Below are 26,419 nucleotides of genomic sequence, written 5' to 3' on the forward strand. Positions count from 1 at the left end.
CCAAATGGAAAAGAGGCTCTACTGGTGATGTGTGTACCTCTTCAGAAGTTTTAAAGCAAACTACTTGGCCCAACAATGCTGATCAAATTGGGTTATTGGGTCAAGGATGTATGTCGAGTCAAGGGCTTTCAGGAGGTCAAGAGCTGGTAGAATGAGGACTTTCAGCAGAGGAAACTAGGAAGGCAAAAGAAGATGATGAAAGAATCTATTTTCATCTCCAGCACCAGAACTGGTATGTCTCCCATTTCTGGTACGGCATGATGAGGTGTGCCGGAAATGCCTGCCTCACAGCACAGCCCAAGAGTGTGGGACACTGGCTCTCGAGTCAGACTTCCTGGGTCCAATCCCAGCTTACTTCCTTACACCCCTGACCCTCAGCGGTACCCTCTGTAAAATGGAACATGTAACAATAAAACCCGGTTCACAGGCTTTCCATGAAGATTTAATAAGACAAACAGTCCATGCAAAACGCTTAGCAGACAGCTTGCCACAGAGCAAGCATCCAATAAATGCTCATGGTAGTTGTTCCCCCCACCAGAGCACTCCCGAACTGGCCTGCCAGGATGCTAAAACTCACAAAAAGAGTGTGGTCTTTAAATGAATATATTTCCCAAATTCAGATCAGACATAGTTAGCCTGCTCAAAGACCCATTTGGTAACCTCCTCCCTCCTATAATTATTCGGTTCTTTCCTCTCCTTCCTTAAAACCTGTGCCCATTTCAAGACTATGTCCCCCCACTAGACAGTGAGATCACGAATGCAGAGAATGGAACATATTCTTCTCACTAGGCCCTTTATGGAGCCCAGTACTCAAAGCATGACAGTTGAAGTGAATTCCACATGGTTAACTGAGTGATCTCCTGACCGGGTAGAATATACAAGTCCCAGGGACACAATCCTTATCTACCCAGGTTCTGGGAGGCTCAAGGCCTTTGAGAACCAAGAACATCTGGGAAGCGAGAATGGCATAAAAAGGGATGCCCCACAAATGACCCCATTTCCTTCCCAAAGGTTGCTGCAGCCAGCTTGGCTAAGAGAGCCCAGATGAGGCTTGGCCATCTCTCTTCCTACAAAATAAGAATTAATCTAAATAAGATCCTACCAAGGTATATCACTATACTTCAGACATTCTGAAACAGGTCTTAGTAGGGGGTTAACAGTGGAACATACAGTCTACCAAAGGCATCCTTCACTATGCCCTGTTCTCTCTTAATGCTTAGGTTTAAGGATGACAAAGCAACTTTCCTAAAAAGAACGGTATTAGTACAATAATACTACCTTGCACAATTATATAATCCATACAATCCAAATAAAAATGTACAGTTGACCTGTGAACAGCATAGGAGTCAGAGGCACTGACGTCCAACTCAGTCAAAAATCCACATATAACTTTTGACTCCCTCAAAACTGTACTATCAATGGCTCACTGTTGACTGGAAGCCTTACCAACAACATAAACAGCTGAGAAACACATATTGTGTATGTTATATGTATTATATACTGTGTTCTTACAAGGAAGTAAGCTAGGGAAAAGAAAATGGTATTAAGAAAATCATAAAGAAAATACATTTACAGTACTGTACTATATTTATTGAAAAAAATCTATGTATAACTGAACCAGGGTAGGTCAAACCCCTGTTGTTCAAGGGTCAGCTGTACTTTGCTAATTTCTAGGGAGTGGAACACTACTTGTTACAACTTCCTCCAAGTTATCCTTTTAGGGAATAAGGAAGCCACAGACTGAAGCTGGTAACAAATGCTCACAAGAAGCTGGCTGTAACTTCCTGTATGTATTTTCGTGAGGCAATTACCATCAGGATCAGTGGTCTGGGGTCCTCAGAAAAGAATCATAAACATATTGGGGCCTGGGCAGTGGGGACAGAATGTTTCCAGGAGATGGCCTAGAAAGCTTTGAAGAAAGACCCACCCAGGTCCAAGACTCAGCTTAACCACTGCCCATCTGCATGACCTATACAACTTGTTGTTTAACCTCTCTCTCAGTCTCACCTTCCTCATTGTAAAATGGAGACAATAATACACACATCATCAGACTGAAATGAGGATAATGAGCTAGAATGCTTATTAGCAGTCTCTCCATATAAAAAATTTTTGGAAGACAAATTCCACCAGAATACTTAAACACACAATTCACAAAAATAAACAAGTAGGATATGTCTAACTAAAAATCTTCTTCATAGTAAAGGAAACTGTCAACAAAATGAAAAGGCCACCCATGGAAAGGGAGAAAATAATTGCAAATCCTGCATCTGTTAAGGGGTTAATACTCAAAATATATAAAGAACTCACACAACTCAATGGCAAAAACAAATAAACAAACAAATAATCCCACTTAAAAATGGGCAGAGAAACTGAATGAACATTTTCCCAAAGACACACAGATGGCCAATAAGTACATGAAAAGGTACTCAACATCATTCATTATCAGGGAAATGCAAATCAAAACCACAATGAGATATCACTTCACACCAGTTAGAATGGCTATCATCAAATAAATAAACAAGTGTTGGCCAGGATGTGGAGAAAACGGAACCTTCATACACTGTTGGTGGGAATGTAAATTGGTACAGCCAATAAGGAAACCTGCATGGAGGTTCCTCAACTCTTCAGAAATAAAACTATCATATTAACTAACAGCCCCACTTTTGAATATTTATCCAAAGGAAATGAAAATAGGCTATCAAAGGGATATCTGCACTTCCATGTTCATTGCCACATTATTCACAACAGCTATGGTGTAGAAACAACCTTAGTGTTTGCCAGTGGATGAATGGATAAAAGAATATGTGGCATATACACAGTGGAATATTATTAAGCCATGAGAAAGGAGGAAATCTTGCCATTAGCAAGGACATGGATGGACCTTGAGGGCATTATGCTAAGTAAGATAAATCATGCAGAGAAAGACTGATACTCCATGGTATCACTTAAGTCCAGCTCATAGAAACAGAGAGTGGAAAAGTGGTTTCCGGGGCTGGATAGGAGACAGGGAACATAGGGAGAGACTGGTAAAACAACACAAACTTTCAGCTATAAGACGAACAAGGTCTAAAGATCTAATTCAAAATATGATGACTACAGTCGATAATGCTGTGTTATATAACTTGAATTTGCTAACAGAACTTAAATGTTCCCACCAAATAAATAAATAAGCACATGAGGTGATAGATGTGTTAATTAATTAGATGGGGAGAATCCTTACACAGTGTATACATAGGTCAAATCACCATGTACTTTAAAGATCTTACAATTTTGTCAATTACACCCCAATAAATTCACTTTTTATTGTGAAATACACAATTCACTTTTTATTTTTTATTTTTTCCTGCCTCTGTCTCTCTCTTTCTCTCTCTCTCTCTCTCTCTCTCTCTCTCTCTCTCTTTCATTCAGACATCATCCTGACATATAAAAATTTCTAGGGCAGAATTTGAGCTTGTGAGCAGCTAAACCTTAACTTTCTGTAAGGATTTCTATGCTATGCTTTTGCTGAACACTGCTCAACAACATAATATTCTCTCCCACTGAAAAACCAAAGTTAATGGCCCAATAAGCAAATGAGACTATTTTGGAAAAATGCACTTGGATAACATGAGAAAAGTAGGGGAGGTGCCTTCCTGAGGATATTAGAAGAGAATTACAAGCATCCGTCCATCAGTCACAAAATGCATTAGCTTGTCGAGCCTGGAGAATTTTTCTTCTTTCAAATTACAGGTGATATTTTATCTCTGGCAGAGGGGGGGAGACCACCTCATATGCAAGGGAAAATCAGTAACTAAGAAGAACATGTACAAGTTTCAAAAATTAGTCACCAGTTACCATGGTAATGCAAATATTACCTAACAACTCACTGGGCTGTAAGTAACCAAAATGAGGCTAAAATGGAAAATGGGCTCTATGTATAGGAGTATTTGCACTAACCTAACAGCAGACTGAAGGCAGCCCAGGTTTGCCCCTGTGGCCCAGGATCCAAGGTCTCTCCTGCCCTGTGCATGACATGTGAGTTCTGTATCACATGCACACACAGCTGTGCCCACTAACAGCTGCAGGAGGAAGAGTGATGACATTCTATTTACAAACAAAGAGCGATAATTGGGAAGATGAGTCTTCTCGTTCCCTAAACTCTTAATAAAAGAATAATCTCTGCTACTGCCCCCTGAAGACAGACAGACTGGATGACAAACATAGGTGGCGGTCCCTTTCAAACTCAACATTAACAATGTTCTTAGGCAACACAAGATTTTCTGAAAAACAACTAAGATGCCTGATAAAATAACAATTTTCCCAGGGTGCCTGGGTGGCTCAGTTGGTTAAGCGTCCAACTTTAGCTCAGGTCATGATCTCACGGTTCACGAGTTCAAGCCCAGCGTTGGGCTCTGTGCTGACAGCTCAGAGCCTGGAGCCTGCTTGGGATCTGTGTCTCCCTCTCTCTGGGCCCCTGCCCACTTGTACTTTGCCTGCCTGCCTCTCCCTCTCTTTCTCTCTCTCTCTCTCTCTCTCTCTCTCTCTCTCCAAAATAAATAAAACATTAATTTTTTTTACTTTAATAATTTTCCCACTGTTCTGAGTAGTTTGATTTTTCTGTGTATACATTAATTTTCATTAGAACAAAAGCATAAATATTTTATGAATTTTTAAATTATTCCAAGAATTGGCTGCACACACACTTCTAAGTCAAACTTAGTGCATAACTTCTGTGGTACACACAGTACTGGTACCAAAAAACAGCCCCAGAGCTATATCCCCCCAGGTGGTCCTAGGGTTTCCATTAGAATTCCATGGAGGCTCTTAAACTGCAAAATCCTAGGCCATATCCAAGGCCAGCTCAATCTGAGTCTCTAGGGGTGGGATCTGAAAATGTCCATTTCTAAAAGGTTCTCCTTGCAATGAGAATGTTCTATAGTCTGAGAATCTCATCCTAGTCATCTACAGTACACTGAGGTCTCTTGCCAATGATGACAGGTTACAGGACAGCCACCAGGGGACACAAGCCAATACAGATTAACCAAATGCAGGGATATTGTGATTCCGTGACTTTGGGCTGTGGTTTACCACAACCCAAGGTAAAAAAAAAAAACCAGCACAATACACATGTCTTGTATATGTGTGTGTATGACACAAGGATTTACAAACAACACAGGTGAAGTGCTGTGATCTATTCTACTCTCATTTTTTATGCTGTTGCAACCAACAAAACTGATAGCACTGCCCACTAATTGGTGATATTTGAAAAATCCATTATAACTTCTATCGCCCTATAATTATATCACTCAATACTTTTTACACTTTTTCATATTATGCTCCAAATAGTAGGAAACCATCCAATCTTTTCTGATAATACCCTAAAAGTTGTAATATTTTAGTTATCTTTAAAAGGTGAACCGAGTTGAAATGAGACTGTATTCTGCTTAAAGATATCCACAGCAGTATGTTTAACTGCTAACATTTAACTTACTTATTTATACCCTCTTTACCTCACGAAGAAGAGCATGCATATTATATAAATCAGTAAAGAATCAATGAAAAATAGTAAGAAAATGAAGCTAAGGGAAAATAAAGACAGGAAACTAAGTGTTTGTAGAACACATCAAAGGAACAAGTAAAATTAAATATAACACAGGCCAGGAAATCTAGTCCACTTGTTGACTCTCAGCTTTCTGTCAATTAGTAGGAAGAGAAAAACATGATCAGTTATGAAAATTCCAGTGTCCATCTGGGAAGAACAAAGCAGTTTCTGAGAAGCATTCCCAAGTCTGTGGCTATACTCCTACTGGGCTGGACTGAATTGCCATCTGCCCCCAACCCCCATACACACACACTCCTCTGGGGACAGCAAGCCCTCACGGTAACTGCAGGACCCTCGTTACAGCCTCCACCTTGCACAACCACTTGATTCACAGGTAAACTGATGGTCGCTCCAGGGACTGCTGATTGGGAGGAACAAAGTCTGGAGCCTGAGGTCACCCAATAACCCCCTCCTCTAAGAGCACTTTGTATTCACTTCTGTCCCAGAACTGACTACCTTGTTGTCATGAAAACTGTTCAGGGGACTTGAGCCTTTCCTCCCCACCAAGTCCACAAGGTTATAAAGTTCCATGAGGACAATATTGACTCTATGTATTTCAGTGAATTCTTCATAAAACTAAACTAACTAAACACTAAGCTCTTCTAGAAATTCCCAAAAGGCAAAATGATTGAAGCACAAAAACCTAAACTTGTTTTTTGATTGTATCATTTACTACTCGTGAGATATTGGCCAAGCCATTGGACTTTCATGGTTCAGTTTCTTATCTGTGAACCAAAGCCAATACTGTTTCCAACACAGGTTAGTCTTGAGGAAGAAACGCACAAACGGATGTAAATGTGCCTAGCCCAGTTCCTTGGCACACAGTAGGTGTTGAATAAATATTAGTTTTCCCTTCTCCTGTCAGGGATCTCTCAGAGACATTGCTTTTACTTGCTGCCACAACCACGTTAGTCCTCACCACTCCCTCCTTCTCCTCCAAGCTTCTTAAAGAGTATAAAGAAAAAAAAAAAAAAAAATCCCCCACGAAGAATGCAAGGTTCCCTGAGCCACAGAATACTCAGTGTCTACACAATGCTGCCTTTGAAAAGGTTTCTTATCATCGTTTCCACTACTTTAAACAGGACTTAAGAGATTGTTCTTTAAAAAAAAGCAGTCTGAGAAAGGAGTCATTAAACATCAAATAAATGCTGTAACCAAGGAATAAGAATGACTAGTATATGCACAGTTAGAAGGCAGATGTAGTTGCTAAAACGTGATGCAGAAACATATCTGGTCTTCACTCCTGAAGATGCTAACTATTGCCTTGTTCATACTAAAGTAGCAGTCTTTGCTCTGCACACTATTTTTACAGATGATAGACGTTTAAAATTTAGATCAGCAGGTCTGGTCTAGTCCTGAACACAGGAAATATCAGTCATATTTTAATTTTTTTAAATAGAAGTGCCCCAGATTAAATAATGTGGTTGACCTACCTTTTCTGTGATATAGAAGTTGGAACTATCGGCGTGCTGCAGTGCAAAGTACTCATGGTTGGCAAGGGACCACCTTAAAAATATAAGCATAAACTGATCAGAAAAACAAAAAAACTGGGTCATTGTCACTTTTACAGTGTGACAGAATTAGAAGGATGAAGCACTCTACATTTGGAAATTGGCCAGTACCCAACACACCCCCCAGTGAGCTTCCTAACACTGGAATGACATTAGCCCACCCTGCATCGCCCTGACCAATCATTTCCTCTGTGGATCATCGTGGTCCTATTGCACACCTAGTGGATGGAATGTGGCTCACCTTGAAGCATTTCATTTTCATGGCTTTGAGGCAGGGGTGTTTAAATACAATGTTATATTCCTCCCCCATTTTGAAGGAATGGAGCAGAAAGAGGAACACAGAAGAAATGAATGCAATTTAAATTTTTGATAATTGTTATATTCCAATGGTCTCTGTTCTGCAATCCCTAATCACTATGCTTGCTGCATATGGAAACATTCCAATCAAGTATCCCAGGTCTTAAATAAACTCCAAGTAACACTGTCTTCATAATTCTGCTTTGGAGCAGAAAAACCTCATGCAATTCTATACATGCTTTCCCTTTGGATTGTTAAGGCCAGCCAAAGAGAGGTAGGAAAGCTGTAACACTGTCAAGTTCCATGGGGCAGCAAAACCACACACTGACTTGTCCTTTAAATTCTTTCATCTTCTATGGGAGCCTGAATGGTCCTCTCAATTTATACCAGATGAGGTGTGTATTTAACCTCAGGAACTTCAGACTGCTCCCTGCTGAGTAGGATGAATGAACCACAACTTTTCAAAATAAATAAAACCAGCCCCAATGTGCACACACCAGCCATTTCACACTTTCTGCTCTTTGAGGAACAACAGAAAATTTTTGGTGTAAGAGGGCATGTAAATCGTACAGAGTGATTCTTGATGTCTTTGCGGAGGTCAGGTAGTGACTTATAAATAATGTTATAACTAAAAATAATAATAATAGAGCAATAATACTTGCTCAGGAATATTTTATTAGATTCCAGTTTGTGGACTGAAGCAACTCACACGTATCCTAAGTAACACTTACCCATCACAGACTTCCTTTATTATTGCAGACAGTGGTTTTTTCTGCAAAATAGCAAAAAAAAGGAAATGCTGTTAGTTTCATTTCATCATTTTAAATTAAAAAAAGAAGAAGAAAAGGAGCCTAATAAAAAGATATCTAAGTAAGGAGAACTTCCATTTGCTATTCTTGGTTGTTGTCAATAAGTCTGGTGTTTTTCTCAAGGTGTAATCTACCAGCCATCACCGCCCGATATATTAATGATTTACTATCCTTGTGGTCCCTTTTTCTATTCTTAACATTATTAGTTGAACAAAACATGCATCATATTTAACGTAGCTGTGTTAAAATCAAGATGAACACAGAGCTCTGTTCAACGACCTCACAGGCAATGAGAGCCCCAAGGTCAAATGATAACCAGAATTCCTCAGGATCAGTACACGAAGCAGGCAACCAGCAGTGTGGTGTTACGCAAACAAGCTTGGATTCAGGACATTTTTATGAGAACGTGTGGCAAATGGAATAGGAGGCATTGCGAAATTGTTCCTACAAAGTGCATAGAATTCTTCTCCTAACCGTGGCCCTGACAAATGCCAATCATGCAGCAGCTTGAGCTGGACACACTTGAGTAATGAGACCATGACACCATGTGCCATGGTGTCAACTGGCCGGCTGACTACAGCTGTGCTCCAGGCCTAACAGCCACAGCTGTGTTCCGCTCCGCCTGCCCCCAGAGAGAAGGAATGCAGCAAAGAGAGAGACACACACAGCTCACCCAGTGATGTTGAAACCTCTCTACTTTGGACGAAAACAGACCCCCCATCTATCTCTGTCTGGGGTGGGCAGTAGCATGTCAACCGAAAGAACAAATCACAGGCAAGAAATAAAGGGGGCAGAAAAATCAAAGAAATACAACACATGGTCTTGGATTTTTCAGATACAAACATATAAAAAGCTGTCTACATATAAACATGTTCTGCTTCTGTCCCTCTGAAGGGCAATGTGTTATGGGGAAATGAATACTGAATCAAGCAGAACCAATTCAAATCCTAGCTCCTTAACTGGTCTGCAGTATTACCTATATAATTCCCTTAATTTGCTGAACCTCAACTAATTTATCTGTAGAATGGGCATAGGACCTACCCATTCCTCAGGGCTGCTATAAGAAATAAATGAGAATTAATACAATGAGCAGAAAAATCAAAAAAGGGTTAAGGGTTAGGATTTTGGCTTATTACTCTCTCATGTCACAGAATAGCCCTGAGACATGATGTTACCATGTCTGCTCTGACAAATTAGTGAATTCTGACCACTGTTCACAGTCCCTTCTAAGGGCCTCCAGCCCTAGCTAAAAGTTGACTCCAGCTCAGTCCACAGTGTTCCTCCAGTGAACTCCTGCCCACCAGAGATCTAGTCTCTATGACTGAGTCCACCACCATGTGTTCAAAAGAATGTCTGACTAAACTAAAAATCCAGTGGGAAGAAGGGGAACCTAGAAATCATTGAGGAGTGGAAAGCTGCTGGGTTATCCCGACATCCTGAGTTGGTCTCCTTTCTAATAAGATGAGAAATGGAGATTGGGTTCTCCAAAGAAGTTACATGTTAAACAAGCCAATGGCTTCACAAGAACTTATCCACTGTTTATGGCTTTAGCTTTGAGTGGAGGGGCAATGATGTTCTCACATCCAAAGGACAAAGGAATTTTAGGAGTAAAACTATGCCCATTAGATGAGGATTTTGCACTTCCAACTGCCAGAGCCTTCTCCAGGCTATTTGTATTTTATGAAGACTTATCACTCCTAGCCTCCTAATCTTACTTTTTACACCCTCAAAACTGAAATCTAAATAACAAGACTGGATGTTAGCCTTGAATTACATTGAAACAACAGATCAGACCAAGAAAGCATTGCTACTGAGGTAGGAGAAGGCATCTAACACAATAGCTCCCAGAATTAGATTTCCTAGTTGAGGTGTCATAAAGGAATTTCTTAGATTTTCCTTCAGGTCTGACTCATAGATTCAGAACCAAATTTGAACAGATAGAAGTCTATGGGGTACTATTATATCTAGAATATTCTCAGGCTGGATAGATGAAAGGAGTAAAAACCATGGAAGAACTTAGAGATTTAACAAAGATTATACAAAGGCTCTAAACCACTGATGAAAAGGAATCACAGTTAACTGAACATAACACACCCATAAGGCAGCCTTAACCCCTCAGAATAAATGCTATGGCCCACGCCCCACACCTGTCTCCTCTATTCTTCTTGCTGTTCCAGTGAAATATTAGCTCCCACCACCCAAAGGTAGTGCCAGTGAACTTTCACAGTCCTCCTCTCCCTTAATTCATCTACCTTATTTGACACTATTACTACTGCCTTCTTTTGGAAACCCTCTTTCCAGAGCTTTCATGGTATTTCCTTCAGTCTCCTACAGTGTTAACCAATACACCATCAGTAAAAGCCAAGAGATCCTTCAATTGTTTCTCTTTTGCCTCTAACTTCCTAACGCCACATTTCTGTTCTGGTCTCTTCCGCTTTTGCTTAATCGGTCAGTTCCTCATTCACTTCAACTGCCCAGAGTGTAAAGTTCTGGCTCCAAATACTCTCTTGCACATCTCTGACAGCTTGCTAGATACAACATTTAACTCTCCTTCAGGAATCTTATCAAATACACAAACAAAAACCATCACTCTCACCCATCAACCTGCCCCAACAACAGCAGGACCTCAAAGGTCCCACACCCCCACCATGACGGCTCCCTCTGGTTGCACCGCTTCTGCTCAGAAGCACCTACAGCCTTCGTTTCTTCACTCTGCAGCTCAAGGAGTTAAAGGCACGTCATGACTTCTCACCTCCTAACTACTCTCCTAACATACAGACACTCCCCATCCCAACTCCTGCTATCAGACAAATATTCCCCCCAATGCCATTGCCTCTCATTCTTTGTCCCTAGTCCCAACCACTCCGGAGTGCAACCCCTTCATTACTGATGACTCACCACAAATCCTCAGTCAGATGCTCCACTGGCACATCAAACTCTGATTCCTATCTGCCATTAGTTCCTACACTGCCTACATGGGGCAGTTTTTCACATACATTTGTAGAGAATTCATCCTTGCCTTCCCCTTTTCTTTACTCTGTTTTGTGATATATGCATTTCCACTGAGTCTCATCATTGTTGCCTCCACAAACTGTCTCCCCTTTATCCATTCCAGACCTTACTACTACCTCTGTAGAGCTCTCAGGACACTGTCTGTCACCAGATCCTTGCAAATAAGTCTCCACATCCCCAGCTTCTTTCTCTCCAATCCCTACATCAGCCATAATTGGGTAAAATCTGACTTTCCCTAAACTTTGCTCAGGTCACTCTTTTTTGCCCCAATATCCTCTGTAGATCCCCAGTGACCATCACCAATATGGTATAAATCCCTTAGCTTGTCATCCAAGGCCTTCCACAATCTGTGCTCATGCAGTCAAACTTTCTACTAATGCTGTACATGTTATTCATGCTTCTGGATTAGTCCATGATTCACCAAAAAAAAAAAAAAAAAAAGGAAAGAAAAGAAAAGAAAAGAATCCCACTTCCATACTTGCACTTTATACCATTTGTTGAATGTCCCTCTCCTTTCTGTTCCAGTTCTAACAATGAACTCTTACTACCAGTAATATCCATTTCAAAGCAGAATATCCACCTTTAAGCAGATGTCTCTGATCTCCCCAACCACACAGACAGAAGTCACTCCCTCTCTGTACTTAGCACATTAAATAAGTCACTCCCCAAAACTTTGTATCTCTGTCTTATCTTCTTGTCCCTTGAGAACAAGCCCTCTTAATTCATGTGGGTTAATCTTCTCCAGCCCTCAGTACTAGTTACCATAGTATATAGGTGCTAGTAGAATCTAAAAGGAGACTCAATGCATTTCTGTTGAATGGAAAACCCACACATTCACTTTCTGTCAAAAAACAAACAAACAAACAAAAAGCCTTGAATAAAGGAAACTATTTGAAGAATAGCCTGGATTAACTAGCACACCTCCCCCCCTTCCTACCATGTAAACTACACTGGGTGGCTCTAAGCAGCTGTTGGCTAGAAGTTGTTAGACACGTGAATGCTGTCACTACTCCCTGCACAGATGCCTCTCGAAGGAGTTATGTGATTCATGGCTTGGAAAAGCATTGAGCGAGCTAGCTGATGACGAGTGTAATTCAACAGGTGATAAAACAGTAAAACAGATACCCGTCAAATGACCATCACCATCCGTTAGCAAGGTCACACAGGTGAGCAGCACTATCATAAACTGGGACTGAACAAGATACCCAGACAGAAAACACTAGTCTGGTGCCACCGCTTTTCTCATTTCCTATACAAAGCCCTTAGTCTGACGTGAGTTTCCTTGTGCCACTTACATTCCAAGCCAAAGGCCCCAGCTCTGCCTATGTTTTGGTTAACATTTGCTCAAGCGGCATAGGATGCTTCTGCCTATCTCCCCAGTCTTCTAAGTCTTGGGAGTATGGTGACACTTTGATTGCTTTCTGTAGACCTGAGGAACAATTTGTCTTTCACTTCATTGAGAGAAAAGGCTCAGGAGAAAAAGAAAATTAGGTCTAAAAGGCAAAAACTGGTTCTTCTTCCTGATTCCATAAAGCCTAAAGGAGCTAAAAATAAAATTCTATACTCTATTTGAATCTATCAGGATTTAGAATACTGAGGCAAAATTATTTTAACTACCTAAGTATGTTTTCGTAACTTAAAAAAAAAATTGTAACTGTGGCGCCTGGTTGGCTCGGTCAATAGAGCGTGGAAGTCTTAACCTCAGCGTCATGAGTTCAAACTTACAGGTTGTGGAGCCTACTTAAAGTTTTTTAAAAAGTAACCAAATTCCTTAAGCTTTTTGTTTTGAAGGTCAAAACTATCTTCTTGGCCTCAGCAGTGAGCTGAGATGGGAAGAGAAGGAATGTTTTTAAGGATAATCAGGAGGGTTAGACAGTTACCAGATTGCACCTTGCAGGTGGTTAGGGGTGGCCCCAGACCACCACACTCTTTTCCTCATTCCCCTTAGCAACACTGAGGTCATCTTGCAGCATAGAAAAGTATTTCTTCATTTTATATTTTTCTGGGGAAATTTTAATGCTGGCAGAAATATTTTTATTTGTCAAAGTATGCATTTCCATATGAATCTGATTGGCAAAGTACCATGTGCCAACAGTTATATTCAAGGAGTAGCTTTTTTTGTTTTTTTTGTTTTGTTTTGTTTTTTTAAGATTTATTCCTCCCTTTTGACTTTAACTCTTATTCTCCAAAAGAATTCCCTTATCTAATGGAATTTATCAAAGACAGCGAGTCAGGAGAGCAAATTTCCTATACAAAAGATTTGTGTATCTACTTTTCATAAGATCAGCTACATTTTTGCGAATGGCCAAATTCTCTAGCAATTCATTTTTAATCTTGTGTCTCTGGCAACACTCTCTTCTCTCTATTCGTTAAAGTGGGTGTTGGTCTTTGCTTTCCTTTTTATTATCTCTCCCTTGTCTTTAATGAAATGCCAGTATCATAAATTCCCGAATCCATGCCTCCCACTCTGACCCTCTTCTAAGGTCTGGTCCAGCAATACCAATAACCCCTCGGGCAGATCCATGTGGATGTCCTGCCACCCCTTCATGAAAGCTTAACACTTCATCTTCTTCCTTACTAAACCAGATCTTCCTCTTGGCTCCCTTTTATCTCTTAAAAAAAAACTATGCTCTCACACAAACCACATGGTTCTTTTAAGGCATCAGAGAATCCCAAGAAGAAACATCCTTGGGAATCTCTGCTTGTTTGTTTAGGGGCAGGCAGCGCCCAGCCTGCCTTGAGGCTCCTTCCCCTGGAAAGAGCCCCAGAGTTCTGCCACTTCCATGTCCCTGTCCCTGACATGCCTCCTATGAGCACAGTTCCTGTTTAACCACCTGTTCCTGTCCGTTGGCAGAGGCATCTGTCCTGAAGACTCATCCAGCCCAAAGGCTCACCTCAGGGCTATTAAATCTGTCCGTGCACACACTGCTCCCTTGACACTGACCCATGGAGGCTGATAGCACCCCCAGTGTTGTGACCACATGCTGTGAGCACCTACGGATTATGGGCTGGAGTTCTAGCCTCCGACAGTCACTTGTCAGGCACACACTTGTCCCAAAACGGACATCGCCCAGAAAACAGAGCCTGGTTTCACTGAAACCTCACTCATTTCAAATGTTTTTAATGACACAGGGGGGAAAGTGCTTATGTGGTGACGTTAAGTTAACAGACACCAGGAAAGCATTGGGAATGCTGAATTTTTATCCACTCCCTGCCTTTCTAGATCTTCCCCCAACTATGAGCTCTCATCTTTAGAAAATGACCTCCTGGGCTTAAACTCCAACTTCTGCAACTCTGGGTTTTGTAATCCTTAGGTTTACGACTTCTCTCAGTGATTCCGTTTTCTCTACTGAAAATAAACACAGTACCTCACACACTGTAGTATCATGAAGATGAACTGAGATGGCACAGGTGAAACCTTTGAGATAGCACCCAGGACAGAGTAAGACACTGCATAATGTTATTTATGAAGAGCTTCTTTCAAAATTCTTGTATCCTGTGTTGCCACTTTACAGCTACTTTTTTTTAAAGTTGATGAAATAAATACATGAATGAATATCCAATTCCTCTTTCTTCTTTGAGTGACTCCAGCCCTGTTGTTGCCTTTGGCTCTCATCTCTTCCTATTCTTCATTCTTCAACTCATTTTCATTTTGTCTGCCAACTCAGTTACACTTGCTATGGAGGCAGAGACCACCTCTGAGACACCTCTGTCACTTCCCAGGTGAGTGGCTACTGGGCCCCCGCAAGGCAGGCAATTAGCAAATATTGTTTCATTAAGACCACGTCTTCTTTTTCCAGGCTTTTAGCTTCTTTCCCTTTCTTCTGGTCTCTTTCTGACAGCCGCTAAAGCTCACGCAGGAGCTAAAGAAGGAACATAGCAAGAGGAAAGCAGAAGCAATCTCCGATCCCCACCATGCGTCTGCCCTTCCATACGGCCAGCGTCTTACAGTCCTTTAATTGCAAAACTATTTTCCACAAAGACTTAAAGTTTTTGGTTTCAGTGTGTTAAAAAGCTTTTCTCCAATGCTTTAAAAGAATGTGACAGATGCTTTATTCTGACACTTTGAGGCGATACAGCACAGCACTTGGGATTTTACTTTGCTTTTATAGATGGAAATTCATTGAACATATTCTGCACAGCAGTTATGAGTAATGTTGGCCCAGAAAGAAAAGAAACCCAGCTTCCACATGTCAGGACACCTCTGAGAAGGGATACACATGTTAACTACGACTTAGCCTACAATAGGATTTGGAGAAACTTTAATGTACAGTAACCCGCCTAGTTCCCGGAGGTGCTTCCTGACATTGTGTCAATGACACAAGTCATCTTAGAACAGCTTTATCCTCCCACCCCCACCCCAAGGAGCCCTATGATGAGTCTCCATGCTTCAGAGCCATTTACCTCCATACTTTTGTATGGAGGAATGTGATGTGCTCTGAAATGGGTGTGAGTGCCTACTGTCTTCCTATGGGCAGCCTGAATAATCTGAACGAGAATGACAAAACCACACTTTCCTGGGCAAAGTTAGCTGGTTCTTGGAAAGCAAGTATTTTGATAACAGTTCCAATGTGAATCACTGGCACAAGATTCCATTGTCGGAAGTGACAAAGGGCTTTACAACTACATCTCCAAAGTAGTACAACCATGCGGATCACATTAATTTTAAAAACTGAAAGATGATAGGCTATGCCACCTTTTTCTTGACAAATGATTTGTTTCAGAAATGGTTTCTTTATAATGACTTGTTTCAAGCTTCATGAAACTAATTAAATATCACATTTTAGCAAGATAAAGTAGAATCTTTGTGTCAAAAAAAAATCATTGGACTGTGTAAATGAGCAAAGACATAAATAATTAGCACTTTTGTGTGTTAGTGGGTTACACACAAGTGAAAAAAACCCTTTCTCTTTGAGGTATTCTGATATTCTTCCTCAGTAGAAACTGTATTTCCCTTCAATTGGAAGGGAAACTGAAATTTTAGAAAGTGACAAAAGTATGAAAATGAACAATGCAAAAACAAAGCACGACTGATACCAATTATCTTTTTTGATTCTCCTTCCCAGTCCCTATTTTATATTATCCTAATACCAATGTTGCTAGGGACATAAGAAACATATTTTTCCCCCAAATTTCAGTATCTCAGGCAGCAATAACAACCAATCTCTTATTTCCTATCTCCCTCTCAACTTTCCCTAATATCAGTGCTTTCCAAGAAGTATGCCCAGATGACTCCCCACTGGCTGGCACACCACTATACTCCACACGCTTGCAACCAAGTGTTCTCTGTGGAAAGGAGGGATTTGTACTCCAAACCAGCTGAGGTCATAAGGTCGGCCTACCCTCACTCCTGTGAAATAGTCTACTTGTTTGTGTCAAATTCATATGTGGAAGGTTAATAAGTATTTATGTGCATGATTTAAAATTTAAAGGACAGGCAGGCTCAGTAGGATAAACAGAAATGACTGTGGACCCACATGAGTAGGGTATTATCAGTCTAGGTGAGCAGATACAAGAAAGCCAGAACCTTACTTTGTTCAGGTTCAATTTAAAAACAGGATTATGAAGGTTTATCAACTGCAAAGAAACCAAGATTCAATATAAGACAGCAGTCAAAAGCACACTGAGAGGAACTGGTGGCAAAGGGAGTTTTTAAGAAGCGAGTTTATTTTTTCAATTTCTCCCCCTCCTTTATTTCTTGACTCTCTTCGTTATGTGGTGGGTTTACTTGTTTGTGAGTGGATACACCAATGCCAATTCATCCTTCTTTCTTGAATGGTAATGGATGTGCTGGGACATCTGCCAGCCAACAGCGGAAGGACATGGACTTTCAAGTCTCAAATAGATGTCCCATGAATGGGGCAATGGTAATCTAAGGCTGAACCGTAGCCTTGAAGAATAACAAAACAGGCTCTTCTTGAAGGGTTTGGAATATGCAAACAATGGCCACAACCTCATGCACTTTCTAAAACTCCCTTAACTTTGAGACATCATCAACCTAGACTTTTATTATCTATCATCACTTGGCCAGCCTTTCTGACACTTATGGTAATAATAATAGCTACAATTTATTGAATGACTATCATATATCCCCTATAAGATGATACTACTAAGCCTATTTTACAAATGATGAAACTGTCATAGGATCTTGAGATGTTAAGTAACTTGCTCAAAGCCTTAAAACATAACTGTCATAGGATCTTGAGATGTTAAGTAACTTGCTCAAAGCCTTAAAACATCTAGAACAAAGCCAGAATTTGAACCTGGACCTATGTTATTTCAGAATCCGCGTTCTTTAACTCCATCCCAAATCTGAAACCCTGGCAACCATGAACAACAAGACCAAGTGCCCAGAGCTAACACCCAAGGGGAAGGGTGCTGGACTTCTGGGCATCTTGGTTCCTGGCACATAGTGAGGTCATGATAAACATTATTTAATGCATGATGTTTCAGCACTTCCATGAGAATAGTAGATGACACTGCCTTGTGACGAAACCCTAAGTGAACACTGAGACTTCCGACATCCAGTGGAAGAATTCTCTGTGCTCTGGTCCCCTTCTCACCTTATGCTCAAATCCAACATCCAGCCCTCACTCCTGTGTAGTTCCCTTCTGTTTTGGGCCATTGTAACTTGAGTGTGTATCCTTCCATAACCTCAGACTCAAAAACCTACCCCAAAACTCTTTCCTAATTTGCAGCTTTTACTCATCTTCTTCTAGTTTGCCAGAAAATAAGCTTGGAATCAACATTATAGCTTCCTTGCCCTTCATATTATTGGCTCTTCGGCCCCACCAACTCAATCTCACAGGTGACTCACTAAACCTTCTTCTTTATTCTGCTTCTGGGTACAGAGGAGCAATTAAAAACAGATGATATCTGGGTTGCTTAGGGTACTTTTGGTTATAAGTCTAGCAAATGCAAAGCCATGGCTCATGTGGCATATGAACAGTGTCATACGCATGAATGAGAGAGGGGTTAAACAGGCAACTCAGAGGCAAAAGATGTCTAAGTCCTATAAACAACTCTTGATGATTAGGACCCATCCTGAGTTTTTAAGCAGGAAAGTGACATAGTCAAGTGCATTTCCTAATGACAGGTGATTGCACTGGAGGTTGAGAGACCAGTTAAGTGGACAAATTGGCCAGTGCATTGAAACCCAAAGAAAATCTGAAAGGAGGTACAGTCATACAGATACCTGCTTTATTCTCCTGTACCCATTTGTGTAAGGTTTCCATGAAGACTGTGAGTCCACCTAAATATCCCTCCACTATCTTGATAGCTGCTACCACGATTTGCTATTCACACAAGAAATCTAGGAATCATCTTTAACATTTCCCTCCTCTTCACCTGACACCCCCTACATATAATCAATCATCAATTTCGTGTCAATTTAATCCTACTAGACATCTTGATGAGACATATGCTTCACTTCTTTCTATCTCCCATCACTATCCTAAGCCATGGCATATCACTCCTTGCCTGGACTATTGCAAGGGCTGTCTAAATAATCTCTCTCATTTCATTTTACCTCTTGCAAAACATACAAATGCTTTGGAAGAGAAAGACAGCAAACCTATTTCTCCCCTCTACCGAGAATTCCGTTTAACTGAGCAAGAATGACCTCTAGCATTCTGCTTTTCCTTCTGAAAATGAATTGCAGATTTTAGGCTGCTTTCAGTAGGGACATCTTCTAAAAGTACAAATCATACCATGCCAATCCCCTGCTTATAAACCTCTCCTTTTCTTGTGGCTCTTGGATAAAGTACTAAGTCCATTTAGCTCCGAATAGCAGAGCCTCTACTGATCCAATCAGCCAAATCCAGAGCCTCTGTTCTCTCCCACTGCACAATTTCTCTTCAGTTCCAGAGAAGTAAGATATTAGCTAGGATTTCCTCAAATATTGCCTCTCCACCATTCATTTTGCCCTTTTTTTATGTTTATTTATTTATTTTTGAGAGAAAGAGAGAGAGGAGCAGAGAGAGACAGAGACAGAGACAGAAAATCTGAAGCAGGATCCACGCTATCAGTACAGAGCCCAACATGGGACTCAAACTCACAAACCATGAGATCATGACCTGAGCCAAAGTCAGATGGTTAACTGACTGAGCCACCCAGGTGCTCTGCATTCTTTATTAGTAGGACTGCCAGCTAGACATAGGTTACAACTTCCTAATGTATCCTTTTAACACAAATTCACAATCATATTTTTCATTTATCTTTTGAGCTATGTTCTGAATGAATTCCTCATTCTCATTCTCCAAGTTATCAATTTTTTCTTTAGCCAAATCTACTCTAGGGTTACTCTGTCTGTGCATTCTATTGTTTTTACTTATCTTTTGTAGTTTTCCTTCTTTTTTTATATTTCACTTACCATATGTATATTTTCCATTTCTAAGATTTCTAATTGATTCTTTCTGATACACATATATTCCTCAATTTCTATCTACCTCCTTTGTGTTCATAATCTGCTCATGGAGATATCGTCCTCTTGCTGACACACTTATTTTTAAGTCCTCCCTTGTTGCTCTCTCTGTTCCTCCACATTGCCCAGGGAAAACAGGGCCAGCCAGACCAGCAGCAGCATCAGATGTGATAAAAAAGGGACCAGATGCAGGCAAGTTTACTGAGGTAACTGATTGGACAGAAAAGCCAATGGAGAGGGAAGAGCCTGGGAGGACATACAGTTTCAGTTTCAGCAAACTACGTGTATGTTCTCACCTATCACCTGGAAAAGGAAAACATGAAGTTTCTGGAGCAAAGCAACACAGGTCTTGGAGTAGAAGGCATGATAGGCATGATAGGACAGTTTTGAATATATTGAGTTTGCAGGACAAGGGACATAGATGGCCAAGGCAAATAGGCTGATACGTGGTTGTTTATATGGGTCAGGAGGTCAAGAAAGAAGTGAGCCAGAAATAACCAGCATCCTATCGTGATGATGCTGACAAACCCAAACAGATCACCACAAACTTGTCCCAGAGTAATGGTCCATCTACAATCATTTTGAAAATGGATATATCTTATCTCAAAGCCATTTGGTTGTCTTTTGATCATGGATGGCTTTGATGGAAGGACAAAAATAAATCTTCCCAAGGGTAATTAATAAAATGTAATAATATATTTAGAATGCATGGTGGGAACAAGGAAAGGCACGTTCCTCTCACCAGAGCCACCCCCTTGCAGAAAGATTTCTCTGCTGAAATCTACCTAGAAAGCAAACTAAAATCTGCAATTCATTTTCAGAAGGAAAAGCAGAATGGTAGCATTCATTCTTGCTCAATTAAACTGAGCTCATGGTTGAGGGGAGAAATAGGTTTGCTGTCTTTCCCTTCCAAAGCATGGCAAACGCTATTTTATGGGGTTATATAGACTCTGTCACACAACGAGAGGGAGCTAAACCAGAAAAGGAAATGGCCCGGTCACTTTATTTTAAAGGAAGTTTAAGTAATAACAGCTACAATACCAAGTCCAACAGTTGCAAAATCAGATGAGGAATGACTATTCCTGTCACAGTGTCATTCTACCTTTATTATGACATCACACAAAGCAATAGTGCAGCCGCACACGGGCTTTGTCACATCTTTGTCATGTGGAACAGAAGGAGCTCCTGCAGGTGCTATGTTTGGACACTGTGTAAAGTAAGGAGAGGTGAAGAATTAGTAGGACCATTTTACTGATGCGGGTATTGAATCACACACTGAAGGTTACTGTGGGAACCAGATGAGTCGCCAACAGAGAGAGTCAGAAATTTAGAGGGCCTCACAACAGTGATTTCCAAATCTGGCCCCAAGAGCATCAGCATCACCAAGGAGCTTGATAAAAACAGGAATCCCTGGGCCTCCGAATGTACCTACAAATAATCCTCTCCGTATGTTCAATATGTTTCGTAAGTGATTCCAGCAAAGAACCAAGCTTGGGAACCACCAATTTAGTCCATTCTCAACAGAGAGAAATTCGTCAATTGCCCAGGGGACATGTGGCAATGTCTAGAGACATTTTTGGTTGCCAAAACTGGGGGAGGGGATGCTCCTGGCACCTAGTGGGTAAAGGCCAGGATACAGCTTAAATCCTATAATGCACAGGACAGCACTCATAACTAAGAATCATCCAGTCCAGGGGGACGGACCTATGTGGCTCAGTAAGTTAATCGTCCTACTTCAGCTCAGGTCATGATCTCATGGTTCATGAGTTCGAGCCCCACATCAGGGTCTGTGCTGACAGCTCAGAGCCTGAAGCCTGCTTTGGATTCTGTGTCTTCCTCTCTCTCTGCCCCTCCCCGGCTCACACTTTGTCTCTCTTTCAAAAATAAACATTTAAAAATTAAAAAAAAAAAAAGAATCATCCAGTCCAAAAGTTCAGTGGCTCTGAGGCTGAGAAATGGTGATACAATCCAACAAGTCAGGAAAGAACAGTCTAGGAAAATTTCAGGACTTTTAATTTTTGCAATGCAAAGTTGGATCCTCGCTTTTCAGAAATCCAATCTCATTTTCTCGATTCTAAGGGATTTTAAAACTTTGTGTATTGTGGTAACCTACACACAACATAAAATTTCCAGGGGCGCCTGGGTGGCTCAGTTGGTTAAGCTATTGACTCTTGATTTTAGCTCAGGTCATGATCTCATAGGTTGGGGAGATCAAGCCCCACATGAGGCTTTGCTCGGGATTCTCTCCTTTTCTCTGCCCCTTCCTGGCTTGCACTCACATACTTGCTTGCTCTCTCTCTCAAAATAAATAAACTTAATATGAAACATAAAATTTCCACTTGCAACCATTTTTATAAAGGTTTTTTTAATGTTTATTTATTTTTGAGAGAGAGACACAGTGAGCGAACAGGGGAGGGGCAGAGAGAGGGAGGCATAGAATCCAGAGCAGGCTCCAGGCTCTGAGCTGTCAGCACAGAGCAAAATTCAGGGCTTAAACTCACAAAATGTGAGATCATGACCTGAACTGAAGTCAGACGCTTAACCGACTAAGCCACCCAGGTGGCCCTTACCATTTTTAAATGTACGGTTCAGTGGTATTAAGTACATTCATATTGTGCATTCTATGTGCTATGTGATCTTAAAGTTCTGAATTCAAAACTTATTTTGGGTTCAGTTGTCATTTTAGCTCACCAGGCTGTCAATGTTTAAATGTCACAGGAATTATGGGTTTTCAGGCTACAGAACTGACTTTAATGCAACTAAGTAGAAGTTTGTATTATTGGTTCCAGTCTTGCCTGGAACACAAAAAGCTTGTGCCAATCTGAAAACTCATAACTGACTGCTAGTGGTTACCATTATTAAGCAGAGTGTTGAATGATGATCTCACTGAATCCCCACAATGCCAGGAAGGATGTATGAATACTGCCAATTCTTTCTTACAAAGCAGGAGGCTTGCCCCCAGTCACACAGCTCTCAAGTGGCAGCCCAGACTTTCAGGCCCTATCAGTCTGCCCACTGCCCATGCCTATAAGCACCAAGTCAAACTGCCTTACCAGTGTCCAGCCTCAACAGGATGTCTCATTTCAGGTGGTTCCTTCTGGAGTAACCTAGGCCAGTGGCCACATTGCCCCTCATTTTTAAAGAAATACCATCTTTGCTTTCATAACACAGTGTGTCCCTGGAAGTCACGTCATTAGTGGCTGGAGCAAGCAAATTTGGCAATGGTGTATGTGTCTCCTCAAATCAGACTGGTGTTAATGGTTGGAACAATTAGGGAGGAGCATAAGAGATGGAGAATCTGAAAAAGAACTACTTAACAAGTAAGGTAAGTTAAATAAAAGCAAATACTACACGATATCACTTACACATGGAATTTTTTTTTTAAATCAAACTTACAGAAACAGAATAGAAAGATGGCTGCCAGGGACTGGGGAGGTAGAAGAAATAGGCAGAGGCTGGCAAAAGGGTACAAACTATCACCTATAAGATGAATAAAGCTTAATGTAAAACATGGTGACTACAGCTGATGACAGTGTATTGTATAATTGAAATGTGCTAAGAAAGTAGAACTTGAACATTCTCACACACACACACAAAGATAAATATGTGAAGTGATGGGTATGTTAATTAACTCTATGGGGGAGAATCCTTTCACAGTATATCTGTATATCAAATCACCATGATGTACACTCTAAATATCTCATAATGCATGTCAATCACACCTCAATTAGGCTGAAATAAAATTTTTAAAAAAGAGCTACGAAACAGATTTATGGTTTAGTAGAAATGGCCTGGGTTTTAGTATCATGCAGTGTTGGATTCAAATCAGTAGCTTCCTAGCTGTGTGATCTGAGGCAAATTAATGAACTTGTGAACAATTATGAACTAGGATATCTAAAGTCTTTTTTGGGGATGAAATACTCCATTGCAAGGCATTTAACATACTGCCTGGCATATCGTATGTGCTCATCAGATGGCCCATGCTATTATTTCTACTGCTACTGTTATTATTATGTACAGAATGAGCAAAACTCCAATGTCAAGCACAAAAATTTAAATGTGCTTTATGCAATTAATGAGCTTTAAAAAGGTCTTGGGTAGGGGCGCCTGGGTGGCTCAGTCGGTTGAGCGTCCGACTTCAGCTCAGGTCACGATCTCGCGGTCTGTGAGTTCGAGCCCCGCGTCGGGCTCTGGGCTGGACGCCTGGAGCCTGTTTCCGATTCTGTGTCTCCCTCTCTCTCTGACCCTCCCCTGTTCATGCTCTGTCTCTCTCTGTCTCAAAAATAAATAAAAACGTAAAAAAAAAAAAAAAAATTAAAAAAAAAAAAGGTCTTGGGTAAATCAAAGTTATACATATTAGATTATATCTTAAATATCTACAGAGGGGTGCCCAGGTAACTGAGTCGGTTAAATGTCTGCCTTTGGCTTAGGTCATGATCTCATGGTTCATGGGTTCTCCGAACCCCACCTCGGGCTCTGTGCTGACAGCTCAGAGCCTGAAGGCTGCTTCGGATTCAGTGTCTCCCTCTCTCTCTGCCTGCCTCTCTCTCTCTCTCTCTCAAAAATAAACATTAAAAAATGTAAAAAAAAAACAAAAAAAAACCATATCTACAGAAATAGGATAGCTAAGGGGAAAATGCAGGCAGTCATTTTGTACACACTTGCCTGAAAACACATCATGTAGGTTTCTCTTAGGGAAATAATATCCCCGACCATATATAGGCAGAGGATGCTACTACAATTTTTCTGCTAGGAGGATGGAGAATATCAATGGTTTATTCTCATCCTTACTGTTCATAGTTCAAACCTAAAGTAGATACACACAGAAATAGAGATCGATGTAAGGGATCACAGGGTACAAATACACGTAAAACACAAGCTGACTGATCACCGGGAGCATATAATCTACTTCAAAAGACATGGGTACACTAAAAAAATGTAAGCAACATTATGTGCATACTATATTAACTGAATAAAAGCTACAGGCAAAGAAAATGGTATAAGAAATGAGAAGGATGGAAAAATAACTGCATTATAAGACACTCAGCAAAGGTTTGAATACAAAGAAGGCTCTGGGCTGTGTTAGCAAAGCCAGGATTTAAAGGAATGAAGGGCTGAACAGAAGCAGGAGGAATTCAAGCAGGTTTACTCTCAGAAAGAAACCGCAAGAAACTAACCACATACATGCATGTGCAGGGACATACTTCTAAAGGGGAAGCTTCTATATAGCAAGATGGTACTTAAAAATTGCACACAGCAGCTTTGAACCCTGGTCAATACAAAGATACCTTGCACCCTGGGTAATATGAAGGGAAATCATGGAGGGGACATCAAGTCAAATTAAAGAATCTGACTCAAGGGGCACCCGGGTGGCTCAGTTGGTTAAGCATCCGACCTTGGCTCAGGTCATGATCTCACGGTTTGTGAGTTTGAGCCCTGCATCGGGCTCTGTGCTGACAGCTCAGAGCCTGGAGCCTGCTTCGGACTCTGTGTCTCCCTCACTCTCTGCCCCTCCCCAGCTCATGCTCTGTCCCTCCCTCTCTCAAAAATAAATGAACATTTAAAAAAAATTTTTTAAGAAAAACTTAAATAAAGAAAGAAAGAATCTGACTCAAGTCTTAGGATCACTCAAGAATCATCCATGACTTACTTTTTTTTAGTTGTGTTATACTCTCCTCAAACAAAATCTTTTGCAAAAGCATGCAAAAATCAAAAGGCCAATATAAGCTGCTGTTGCAGGAGTGAGTGTGAAAAGCCTTCAAACACACTGCATACACCCCTCACCCTTGAAGCATTTGGGAAGGATTTGAGAAGGATCCTTGAGAATGATCCAACTAAGGTTAAAAAACCATGCAAGGCACCTGGGTGGCTCAGTCAGTTAAATGTCCAACTTCGGCTCAGTTCATAATCTCATAGTTTGTGAGTTGAAGCCCCACATCGGGCTCACTGTTATCAGCATCAAGCCCACTTCAGATCCTCTGTCTGCCTCTCTCTTTGCCCCTCCCTGACTCTCACCTGCTCGCTGGTGCTCTCTGTCTCTCTGTTTCTCTCTCTCTCTCTCAAAAATAAACATTTAAAAAAATATATGCATCTCTCCCCATCATTGTTTCTGGGCCTGAACATGATGCATAACAACCTTCCCAAGGGCTTGTCCGGTGCACAGATATTAGAGATGACCCAGACCCCTTGCCTGCTGGGATGGCTTGGGCTAGCTTTTCCTGAGTAGAAGTGGGCTTTATTTCCTTGTATGGACAGGATGGAGTCTGTACACTTGGGGTTGTGAACAACACATCTAACCCATCCTTCTTCTACCTGAAATAACTTCCAAAAGTTGGTAACTCCTATCACACCACCTTTCTGCAGGCTTACATCTGCACAGTTTCACCAATCACTTGCTTGTATTCTGCAGGCACATGGAGGCTTATATAGAGGAATAACGTATCTATCAAATGGAGAAGACCTGGTGGCCAGCCAGCAGGGGCACACTGGTGACAGAGCTGGTGTTACTTAGATAGAAGTTATACTTCAAGCCAAGAGAGAACATGGAATCTAGACAAAGAGTATCAGTAGTAAACACACAGACCAGTGGGCTAAGCACTGAGGCTGGGGCAAATTTAGAAAGGAGAAAGTCGTGGAACCATGAAGGAAACTCACAAAGACTAATCAGACAAGGAGGGAGAATCTCAGGACTGCAGCTTAATGAAGAACAGGGAGTTTCAAGAAGATCAGAATGAGCAGCTTTGCCAAGTGTAACCAAGACAGCGAGGCCAAGCAAGGCGGAGGGAGA

The 26,419-nt window shown here is 41.1% G+C and overlaps 1 protein-coding gene across 5 annotated transcripts in view; it reads right to left on the reverse strand.

Moving 5' to 3' along the window:
* Nucleotides 1-26,419, reverse strand: part of ELMO1 (engulfment and cell motility 1) — a 594,484-nt gene that overhangs the window by 408,426 nt on the left and 159,639 nt on the right. For all 5 annotated transcript variants that reach the window (XM_047849551.1, XM_047849554.1, XM_047849553.1 and 2 more), the window contains 2 exons: nucleotides 8,121-8,161; nucleotides 7,015-7,087 (listed from right to left, as the gene is read on the reverse strand). In XM_047849551.1, coding sequence (XP_047705507.1) covers nucleotides 7,015-7,087; nucleotides 8,121-8,161 — 114 coding nt within the window. The remainder of the gene's footprint in view (nucleotides 1-7,014; nucleotides 7,088-8,120; nucleotides 8,162-26,419) is intronic.

The sequence above is a fragment of the Prionailurus viverrinus genome, chromosome A2, assembly GCF_022837055.1.
Source record: "Prionailurus viverrinus isolate Anna chromosome A2, UM_Priviv_1.0, whole genome shotgun sequence".
Classification (NCBI taxonomy): domain Eukaryota; kingdom Metazoa; phylum Chordata; class Mammalia; order Carnivora; family Felidae; genus Prionailurus; species Prionailurus viverrinus.